This window comes from Ischnura elegans, chromosome 12, assembly GCF_921293095.1.
Source record: "Ischnura elegans chromosome 12, ioIscEleg1.1, whole genome shotgun sequence".
NCBI lineage: Eukaryota > Metazoa > Arthropoda > Insecta > Odonata > Coenagrionidae > Ischnura > Ischnura elegans.
Window position 1 is genome coordinate 6,554,008 of NC_060257.1, and position 12,397 is coordinate 6,566,404.

The 12,397-nt window shown below is 35.5% G+C and overlaps 1 protein-coding gene across 1 annotated transcript in view; it reads right to left on the reverse strand.

The window, feature by feature from the left end:
- The window catches only part of LOC124169839, a 135,269-nt gene that overhangs the window by 62,846 nt on the left and 60,026 nt on the right, over positions 1-12,397 (reverse strand). The window contains 7 exon segments of the mRNA XM_046548626.1: positions 409-717; positions 1,975-2,246; positions 3,109-3,226; positions 3,588-3,757; positions 6,564-6,840; positions 9,058-9,196; positions 11,298-11,451. Coding sequence (XP_046404582.1) covers positions 409-717; positions 1,975-2,246; positions 3,109-3,226; positions 3,588-3,757; positions 6,564-6,840; positions 9,058-9,196; positions 11,298-11,451 — 1,439 coding nt within the window.

Genomic DNA, 12,397 nt, shown 5'->3' on the forward strand with positions numbered 1-12,397 from the left:
CTTTTGCAGTGAGAGGCATCATTGTTATGATACTGCTGTTTCTGATGCACAATGCAAACTAACACATATTTACTTTTAAGCAACGCCACAAATGAGACACACACTAGGATGTTCCAGTACTTCCATTTTCAATGCCAACACTAAGAAAGGCACATAACAGCAACATGTAATTCTATTCATCATAATCGTAAAACGTTGCAAAAAAATGCAAAAAATCCTATAATTTGATACATAATTTTATGTAGCTTTCAGAATTACATTACCAAGATCACCAATAGTTTTTGGAAATCAAGCAATGTAAATGACTCACTTGATTAGGGACTGGAACAGAAAACAGATGCCAGAAATCAAATGGAAATTGTAACAGCCTTAAAATTAGAGCCTTAAAAAAAAAAAAGCAGTACTCACGAGATGGCCCCCAGCCATTAATCCCAGAGAATGATCTTCCATCATCTTTATACACCTCTTGAGCTCCTGAATCCAGTGAGGATCCGCTTCCCCACCAGACTCACTCCTTTCCATGACCGGGTCATGATGCTTCAGTCGGTCGCTAATCTCTTCCAACCGTTTCAGGAACTGTACATCTAAAGCTTTGTCCTGCGCACCTCCCGACAACAGCCACGACGTGACCTTGGTTGAGATGGCCTCACAGTACAGAAGGCCCTCTTGCACCATCCCATGCTCCACCAGCTGCATCGCATAGTCAAGCTTCACAGGCTGAAAACACAAGCAACAAAAAAAGAACAAAATTCAGAACACTACACACGATCAAGTATGGCATGCCTGTAGTTTGTGGAAATTATTTTGTTCTACATTATTCCACATGAGTCCTTGCAATATTCTGCTACTTTTTGGATTGATGTTTGAGCATTTCAAAATGTCCATAGCCAGCTCAAGGGCCTCGTGAGTAATGCTTTGTTTGCCAAAGGATCGAAAAGCAGATCGATGCAGATCAATGGACTCATTGCTTACTTCATTTAATTATTCCAATAAATTTTCAATTCATTCACTTAATTTCAATAATTTTTGTGGTGAAAAAAAGGTACACTTGCAATCTGTTTGCTTGTAAAGGGTATAATAATGAATGTGAAATATAATTTTTAAATATATACATGAAATAAATGAGTAAAAGCAAAAGTGGAATGCCATGGTTATTTCAGTCATTAAAATAACATTAATTAATAAAATGTAACAATGAGGTGCAAAATAAATGCAAGAGCAATTAAGCATTGAATTATTAAAAGAAATAAATGTGGTACATGCTTAAAAACAAAATTTGGATAGAAAAATTTCCTGTTTCTAGTTAGTAATTATCGCATTAAAAAATCACTTACGGAGTTACACAATTTCCTTTACTTTGTCTCCAAAAATCTTGATGAAAAGAATTTTTTCCTGGCGCATGAAATTTATTTAAAAGCTGTAGCCCACTTAATTAGCTTTAGAGCTGATTTCCTTATTTGTATAAATGGCTGGTGCACATAATTTTGTTTTCCGGTCAAGTAGTAGTGAATATCTGAGTGTAGGAAATAATGTTGTTTTTTTTTGTGTGTGGAGAATAGCGAACATAATGTAAGAAAAGTGTCAGGGTAGAATTTATTTACTCCTTAAATAGGAGTACGCATGGGCTGCAGTAATTGACATGCAGAATAATTCACACAACCTTCATTTATACACTGAGAATTTCTTCTAGCTTTTAATACTTTAACGGCAACATTTAAGTAGGTAGGTACTTGAAGTCAACATGTTTTGAATGACAAAGAACACAAGATTGGCAGTGGGTGCCAGGTTCAACAGCTTCATCTAATAAGTCAATTGTTACCCAATTTTCTACAGTTTTCATTTAGTATAAAGAGGCAATACAAAATTTCTTACCAATTGCTAAGATACTTTTCATCAATTCGAGATACTGAAAATTTCCAATTTTTCAGCAAACAAAATGAGAAACCAGCAGTTATTTAAGAAATAGTCACAAACCTGGAAATATGGGAAACAAAATCCAGGGTCTGCCAAGGAGCGAGCGTATTCCAAAACTTCTGTACAGTGGACGACTTCATTCGGGACGTAGCACTCGGAATCAGGGGATAGAGACACAGAGGACCCCAAGAGCACCAGACGAGCATCGGGACCAGAGAACAATGAGTGGAGGTCCGAGGGAGCAGATGCTGGAGTCCCAGCGGATGAAGCACCGAGGTTCAGTTGGGCAATTACGTAGCAGAACTGGGAAGCGTGATGGCAGCCTCGTGCAGCTAAATGAGGACGAGAGCATTGTTGAAATGAGGTCATGACTCCATTGATCAAACTACTGTCTCGATAAATACAAAATGAATGAAGTTAAATGAAATCCACTATCATTGTATCTGCTGCAATAACTTTGACTAATTATTAATGATGGGTTGATATCTCTTCTTGTCTATCAGACAATAATAAGACAGCCTTGTAATTATTATTCAGAGTAGTTGGCACTGGAATCAAATTTCCTATGATCTGGAATCATGCAATGCTGAAGAGAAGGCAAATGATTAACTTCTTGCATTTTATGGAGATAAGAAAACAAAATAATTTGATTTGTTTCTTTTATGAATGGTTATGTATTCTGATCTTAGAAGGTCTTTCCATAAGCGAGTAATGATTTTCACCCAGTACAATAATTGTAAAGCACCAATGTTTCCACAGATGACTTATCGATTAGCTTCAGGGTGAGTGAATAGAATTTGTGTGAGCTAATTAAAGCCATTGAGATGTATCCATAAATAGTAGCAACAATCAGGTTATTACTTTGACTCCCGACTGCCCAGAAGGATCTTCAAAAATAAAAATCAGAGGAGTCTTACCATTTTCATTTTCTTTAAAATGGGATTCCATGAAATCCTAAGCTTTTAACCCACATCTCGATTGAAATTATTTTTGTTTAGCCATGTCCAGGCATTTACCATTCATCTTCCCGTACCAAAAATGTCAGATTTGGTTCTTTTGATTCATGCATCATGGCAAAAATTTTCTAATTCCCTGAATACCCAGATGATACAATACTGAGGCATAGAATATATTACCCTTCATTTACACTAAAATAATTACATTATAAAGAACTGAATAACAATTTGTAATTACCAAGTGTATCACCCAAAGTGATGATAGACTTCCGATGTAAGTCAGGATGGCTTGAAGAGTTGGAGATGATCATAGCAAGATGTGGTCTCCAGTCTCCCCACTTCTCATCACTACACGACTGTAAAACACACAAGGGCATTAAAACAGAATCACTTGCATCATTTATGTTTGTCTATAAAAAGGCTTTATTATATATCCTTTGATTTGCAGGACACCAACTGGAGAACTGGGACTGGAATAATCATTTGACTTACCAATAGCCACCAATGAGTATTAAACTATACTTATATACCTACGTTTAAACTTTTACTTTCTCAATCTATAGTATAATTATGATCCCATTCATCGCATGAAAATGCACTCAGGATGAATAGACTTCATTATTATTACTATTATTATCATCGTTGTGAGTGCTCCCGGATTAGGGAATTCTGGATTTGGGGCGCTCAACTGCAATACTCATTGAGTGAAATACTCACAGTAATGGCTGCCGGCTGTCTCCCCGAGAGAAGCTGATACAAAGTTTGCAAGGGGTCATTATGAGGCAAGTTGTTGGCAAATCTCGTCAAGACAGAAGCCAGCATACGTCCTCCAATCTTGTAGGCTAAGAACATTGCATGACCCCAAAGTCCATGCTTCATCGCCCATTCTGAAAATTACGTAATAAATTATTATAATACCTATGCCATGTACAGCTGCTAATTCTAAAAGATTAGACCAGAAAATAAAAACAAATAACAATTTTGAACGAATAACATACAGAGTGGCCACTCATTACTGAATCTGATATTCCCAGATGCAGTAAAACCTCTATGTAGCGAACTTCTTTACATCATAAACCTCCATACTTCACACCACCCCTATGGTCCCATCAGATTAACATGGAAATTTATAGGCAAACCTCTTTATCTTGTAACACCTCCACTTTCATACCAAGGTTATACCCCCAAGACAACCTAACTACCTCTGCAAATAGTACCGAGACAACTAGAGACCATTAATGCAGCCGCGATTACGCACATGGAATGACATTTTCAACAATAAAGGTTTCACCCATATTTTTTTTCTTATACACCTTTATTATGTAGTAATTTTCATGGTAATCATTAGTTGTGGCCATTTTGTTCCATATGATAGTATACTTAGCAGTAAATAAGAAAAAAGGTATCCAACTATCCTAATAATTATAAGTGACTGTTGAATTGAGAGAGATCACATCATTTTCTCTCGAATCGTGGTAAAAATCATGCGATAGCGCTTGCTTTCTGTAATTATTAAATAATAAATACATGTTCACTAATGCATGCATGTTTGTTTAAACACAGAAATATAATGGTTTAAAAGACAGTAGTGCCTTTCATATCCGAAGGATATGAAAAAATGGTGCCTATCACAAAAACCTCTCTATAGTGAACCTCCACACATAAAATTGTCCAAATTTTGGTCCCCTCCATTACGACGTAAAGAGGTTTTACGGTATTTATACTTTTCCCAAACATCTCCATATTCACACTTTACCAGAAAATATGACACAAAGTACTTACCAAGTACAGTAGAAACTCAGTCAAATGGCTTGCAGTTGTACTTCTTTCCCACATGCAAAAAGCCTAACCATGCTTATCTATTTACACATAAAGCAGTCTCAGTTGTAGGATACAGCTGATCTGCTGATAGAAATTTTGCACATCTCATGGAGTAGCCCTAGGGTGAACTGTCTCGCTCCAAGCCAACAGCCTTCAGCCAAGCATTAATTTAAGAAGCCTAGCCCCACCCATATGTTTAGATTAACTTGATTTCATTATGTTTTACAATTACATAATAATTTCGGGTAGAATTATTCATTTTATCAAAAAGTAAAAGATAAGGCTTTTTTTCTGCATTTAGACCAAAGAAGCATGTAAACTGTTTTTTTTATTTAATTTGAGTTTTTAGAGAAAAAATATTAATCAGTATTGCTCTATATGCGCATTGCGCAAAATAGGAAGTGTAGTACAATGAAGTAAATGTCCTTTTAATTATTTTACTTTACTCTGAAGATTTCTAAACCCCAGAAATCTTAAAATAGCATAACATCAATTGTCATTTGAGTTTATCTAGACACTATAGTGATCAGACTTCCAAAAGAAAGTCTTCTTTAAGAAGTCTTTTTGCCATGATTCACACTTGTACAACACTCCAACTTATAAAATGTTTTTTTCTTTGGATTTGGAGTGTTGGACAACTGAGATTCTAATTTACTTATTCTCAGATGAAATAAAAATGTAATTAAATGCAGGCAGATATTACCAAAAATCAAATTAACTAAAATTGATGGAAAATGAAGTTTTACAATTAAGGAGCACTTCCTGGATGACATATGTAAGGGAGCTTAAACATCAAAGACGCAGTAGAAACTCCCATTAACAGACTTATACTTTTTTTAAGTGACACCAATCAACAGACTACTCTCCAGGTTGCAATTGTACACATAGCAAATAATGTAAGAAGGAACCTCCAACTTACAAAGTCTCGATTTCACTCATTAACGAAGAATGTCACTAGTCCATTAGAGTGATTTCACCTCTGTTTTATAACATTTATAACAGTCCAAAAGAATGGAGGAAGGTGCTCGAATGGACAAAGGAAAAGAGCCCTGCAACATCTGCACCCAGGGCAGAGAAACTAGCAGCTGATTTTCCCTCCTTCCCTTCTCCAAACATCAGAAAAGAGTTTGGGTTTCTACTCTTAGTTACCAACAGCTTCATGGGGCCAAGCCTTGAAACTATCGCAAGCTTGTCATTTCCAAGTTAAAAATGCACTCAACCCCCAACTCAAGAAGTCAACCTTCCTTTCACAAAGCCTCTGTTTTACAAAGTTCAGAAATTAAGGTCAATATGACTTCGAAAATTAGAGGTTCATTACTGTAAGCATAAGTGTAAGAGGGAATGGACAAATGATCTTTTAAATTTCAAACTTAATATAATAATTATTTTTGCCATTTTCACTGACATTCCCAGACTTGGTATCCTAATGGGTAGAGCACTTGGCTTCCTATCAAAGGATTTGGGTTCAAATCCCAGGTAAGGCCTTTGGACTTCCCCAAACCAAATCCTCAGAGTGTGAGGTGACCCTGGGAAAGAAGATGGTTCCCCAACCCTGAATGAAAGTTAATTAGGACATGCCTTTGGCTTAGTCTGAGGTGAGCTCTACTGTAACCTATCCAAACCAACCTTCATGTTGAATCACTGAGCGATCAATAAGAGTCGCAGACTTTCTATACATAATGAAATTTCACAACTTTCCAGGTTTTCCAGAAGAGTGGCCACCCTGAAGAAAGCGCATATTTTTTTCTTAAACTGCACAAATATTTGCTTCGACAAAAATAAAGAGTTTCAACTAAAATTATGAAGTTGTTATCCTAGTGAACATTAACTCGTCATGAAGATTCTTAGAAAGTGCAGAAAAGAAGGTCTTACCCAAGGCATCGCGAGTATTCCCGAACAGCAGGAACTCTCGGAACTTTCTTGTGAGATATTCTTCCGAGAACTGGGAGGAGCGATTGCTTAGGGAGGGTGCGGGGAGGGGGCCACCCACAACAATGCCCTCGTCGGGAGTGGTGAGGTTGGAGTTACTGGACAGCTCCTCAGCAGGCAACTGCGGGCTGGCTGACCCCGTCGCACTTCCTTGCGAGGGATTTTGCAGATATGCACTGTCCTCCAACAGCAGGCTGGATATGTCCGTTCCCACAACAAACTATATGATTTGAAATCAATAATCAAGGGTTATGTGACACACTGAAACAGCCAGTAAAATAAATATTTCTTCCTTAGATTGTGTAATAGGTTCCCATAACTTAAACTAATCCATATTTAAAAGTACGGAGAGGGTAGATCCAGGATTTAAAAACAAATTGGATTCAGACTAGATCTTAGATGGTTATTTTCGATTTTAATAGTTAAGAGATACGTTAAAAAATCGTTTTTTAATTTTTATTTTATCGCACTTTCAATAACAGTTTATCACATTTTGTAGCGTCTATTTTTTTATTTTCATAATGAGGTAGATGACGATAAAAACAAAATACAGAATATTTAAAATAATTATGTTGTAGAACAAAAATAAATTAAGGAATAAGACATATAGTGGCGGAGGTGTAGCTATCCCGCGCCCACTTGTAGTTCGCGGCCACGTAGAGCCCGAACCAACTAGCAGCTGGCGAGTCACTCACAAGCTTTAAGCGATGAGTGTCGGCGGAGCATTTGCATTGCGCTAGGCACAAAATGTACCAATTTTACCATCGAAAAGGCAAATTTGAGTAAAAATATCATAAAAGTCCAGTCTTCGCATCTATGTCACATTTGCGATTTTCACACATCTCTACTAATAGTATTCTTTCATAGCATACTACAAAACAAAGTAACTGAAGGAATCAAGTTTATTTTGGCTATATACATTTAAATCAATGCTAGAGTGATTTAAGGGAATTATGTCTTTCCTCACAATGCCATCTAGTTGATTGGTTTCATGCAAATCTTAACATCAACATACTATCCCACAAGCCACCTCAAATGGTGTGTGGCAGGGGGTGTAAGGGCAACGAACGAGTAACAAACTCTTCACATCCTAAAATTTATAGTTTTTTCATCTTTAAAACTAATTTTTGCCAGAACCACTATATCAATAGCAAGTATCTTTCACTTAACGTTGAACAATAATTTTTTTTTACTAATTGTAACTGAAAGGGTAAGAATAAATACATAACTAAAATGAGGTCAATACATCCTTTACATAGTCATTAATTAGCAGAGAATTTCAAATAATATATAGACCAAAGTTATACATAAAATTTAATGGTAAGGGTAAACAAAATTATTTATTTATGATAACACTCAGTTTTATTTAACCTAAATATGTGAGTTGTAGTGATATATATTAGGGATGGTCGGATCTGATACCTTGGATCCAAATATCTGCGGATATTGCCCTTCATCGGATACATCGGATCCAAAGTCGCAGAAGACATCGGATCTGGATCCGAAATTTAAAATAATAGCATCAGTGAATGCAACGCCCAATAACTGTGGAAAGAGTTCCGAATCTATCTTGGAATGCGCCGTCGCAGGCGATTCTTGTCCTACTCATGAACCGTTTTGTTTAAATGCTCTCGCATAGGTTACGTAGGAGAATTTCAGCCGTGGAAAATAAAAAAAGGCAAAATACGACTGGCAGATAGTGTGACCTTCCCAAGAGATTGAAATATCATCGGGGGAATCTCAGTGTCAGGAATTTGAAACTGCGTTTGGATCCGAAAATATCCGATCTGAAAGATCCGGCTCCAAAAACCAAGGATCCGATCCAAATTGGGATCCGAAAAAATCCTGGATCCGTCCATCCCTAATATATATCATTCATTCAAGCCCATCTCTATTGCCATTTGTATTCTGCGATTCTATCCCAACTTATAATCTACGCTTCTTTTACAAATTGACTTGAAAATTCAAATCCTGATTCTATTTTTATTAGTGCATTTGGATCTGATTTCATTATGCTGAGAAATATAATAACTGAAGATATATGGATTCAATGTATCTGATACCTTCTTCATTCATGAGAAAACCTGTTTCTTTTGTCTACTTCGAAGTTATAGTGTCAATTCCAAATTTTATTTTAAAAACCAATTCCTTCATTCATCAATCTCAGTGGAAAATGTTAAAAAAATAAATAGAAATGTTAATGTTTAAAAAAAGAAAAGAAAGTCTCATGACATCAGTAGAATATTATTTTTACAATTTATTCTAAGTCCAAATGTTTTCATCAAAGATTCATTTTCAATGCAGAATCATAAAACTAAAACAGCATATTTAAATACGTAGTGCGCTAAATATCAAAATACCATTTAATATTACTTTGATGACGAGAAAATTACGCAGGGATTAAGCCCACACTTGAAGGCAACTTCCAAAAACTTACCCCATTCTGTTTCAGAAGCAATACAAGCAATTTCCACAGTAAAATGTACGAATCACGATCATGTATGCCAGGATCACTCATGGCTGCATTTATCTTACTGTTGCAGAATTGAATCACACTGTTCTTGTGTGTGGTACCCCTGCAATCAAAATGTTCCAGTATTGAGGAAAATTTGAGACACATTTAAAATACAATGCTAAAATGTATTGATCAAATTGAAACGGAATATGTCAATTTAAAGAAGTGCTATGATGATGGAAGAAAACACCAACTTAGGCAATTTTTCCACAACTCAATCAAAATAACACTAACTTCTTCAGTTTATCTTCAGTATACATCCAATGACCTATACCATAGCCACACCACTAGAACTTGTGAAGACCTGCATCAAAACTTAATCAGGACTCATAATACTGCCCAAGGTCCTAAACCTATGGGCCTGAAGACTTTTAATAGTTTGCCTCCAGAGGTGAAAAATGAGAGGACTTATGTAGCAGTACTGCACGACGTCAATGCTACGGAATCTCAGTGTCAGGAAAAAACGTGCGTATTTGACTACTGCTGCGGGAGCAGACGATGCTCTGGATCTCCATGCGAAGCTTAGCTTAAAAATACTTGATCTCGGCACGAAAGCAGACGGCATTAAACAAATTTTAAAAGTAAATTTCAACTGTATAATATAAAATCTTCTTGTAATTACGTCGTAATCTAATAATCTTGCGTGTTATTATTCGATATATCGATCGCTATAACAATCGATATGGCGTTATTCCAGAAGCGAATGTGTACGGCTGTAGCCGTAATTTAAGGTTAATACAATTTTGTCCAATTTTTATGATGTTTAAAAACAACCCGTTGACATACTCTAGGTTGTTGTTATATTCTCCGAGTATGCTGTGACAAAAAAGAAATGACTTAGCTTTACTTGTCCTCTTTCTATAAATACATATAGGATAAATCACGGGAGAAAGACGCCGTTTTCATGTAATTGTCTTTGGGAAATCTATGAAACATTGTGATTTTTTATTCACATGGTATTGTTTTTCAATGTAGCGCCCATTTTCTTTATTTTAAAGGTGAAAAGAGTTCAGGAAGGCGATCCTACGAGAACTACCGATAGTAATTGTAATTATGACGACTTTTCCACAGATTGCAATTACCCCGACTGCTATTTTTTACTTTCCTCGTTAGCACCTTTTCCTGGTTAGTACGTTCATTTTTTGTGGTCCCTTCAGAAACGTACCAAACAAGTTCCACTGTATTATCAATTATGCATGTATATACATTTTTATCCTTAATAACTTCTTAATAGTTCCAGCCTTAATAAGCTTAAATAAAACTTTAGCCAGCATTTGGTTGTTATTGACAACAGTCAAAAGGGCTTTATTATTTTTTCTCTATCTCCCCCTATAAATTATTAACTTCTTTCATCACAATATGTTAATTACAATTCTAGACAAGTCTAAAAAACTAAAATTTATGCGGATGAAAAAATTGATCCAGTGATTTGATTGATAGGAGAAGAGAAAAATAAAGCCTTGAAGCAATAATAATGGTTACAATAAAAACTGAAAAGTTGGCGAAAGAAATGATTGTTTATTATTAATTTATAAAAAAAATCATGACCAATATTTGGGAAAACCAGAGGAAATTACCAATACCAGTCATCCAGGTATTGAGTTGCTATATTATAAAAGCTCTTCCAATTCTTGAGCTTAGAACTGAAATTAGATCCAAAACCAGCAGGCCCCATCAACTCCAGCCATAACATGGTTGATTACAAGCTTGTATCGGTTAGTGTTTCATCTTATCCTGGATTTCTTTTTCTTTGATATTATTAGAAGCCAGAATTATACAAATTTAATGAAGTTATAGCATAGTTTACAAATTACATAGTTATATGGTTTTGCAAATTTAGCAGTTTTATGGATCTAATGGCTTGTGAGATAACTAGTTGTTTTAATTAAAGTGATTCAATTCAGACGTGACTTTGTGAAAGTCAGTAATATTCATAAAAAAAAAAAATGGTAATTCTCTACACATGATGAAAAATGACCCATGTCATAAGCCTTTAATATGTTTTTCAACAAAATATCTCTGAGAGCTGCAAAAACTCATGTCGATTGATATCATGCCTGGAGTACTAATACTGTGATTCATAATGAAACTTTATTTTACTCTGGATCAGTTTCATCACAAAAGATTCAGATCTTCAATCAAGAAGAAAACTGCAACAATACCTTATCAAGGGTCCAGGGAAATCCTCAAGTTCAGCCATCACTGGATCATTTTTGAGAAGTTCTTTGAGAGAAAGGAACTCAACCGTGGAACTAGGACCATCAAGCAAGTAGTTTGGCTTCAGGAGGAGAAGAGACCCGTGATTTGTCAAGGTGGCTATGAAAAGGATTTAAAAAAATAAATTATGACTTCTCTCATGATCAATGAAAAAAGGGTATTTCAAAATAGTTCATTCGCACTTGTAAATGTCACTGATTCATATACGTATTACAAAGTATTATTGACAGGAGACAAAAAAACATAACCTTGCCACTTAGGTCGTTCATTAGGCCATATATTTAGCTAACATTAAGGCTTAATTTTCTACTGCCAGCCCATTTTGAGCAAGATATGTGACGGCTTAAAAGACTGCTTTCAATAAGTTTGCAAGATTTCAGATTTCTAGAACTATTTATTAAAACACATCCAGATATTTCCTAGTGCTGAATTGGTGCTTGAAACTAGAGAATCGCTAGAGGATCTCAATTCCATGTTGAGTTAAAGAAAAAACTGTACCTGACCACTCTTTCAAAACTCGTCAAACTTTTTCAAAAGAAGTCAAGTCATAAGTAGCAGTTAATGGAAGAACTGTGCATAACTAGAATATAGGATATTTTATGTCATTGATTATGAATGGCAGGTAATTACTTAAACTTTAACAAGAAGTACAATACAATATTTATCCCAATTAAGTACCCTCTTTTTGTTTCTTTCTGGGTGAAAAAATAAGTAAATTTGATTAAATAGGCTCAAGATGAAATTTCAATGTTAGCAATTTTGCACATTTTTACTACAACATATTGGAAATTGTGGATGTGAAAATTATATTTATGAACAAAAATAATAGTTTAATTGATTTAACAGTAAAGAGTTTGTCTGATGAATTGGCCTGTGGCAGCCTTGCACATTCATCAAGAGCCGATGCATTGGCTCGATCGTGTTACAAGGACTACTGAAATCTATGTACTGAAATCAGACATAATCCGAAATCCTAAGCTAAAAAATTCCAAAAAATATCATGAGAATACGTGCAATGAAACTGTAGGCAGAAATTAAATCCCAC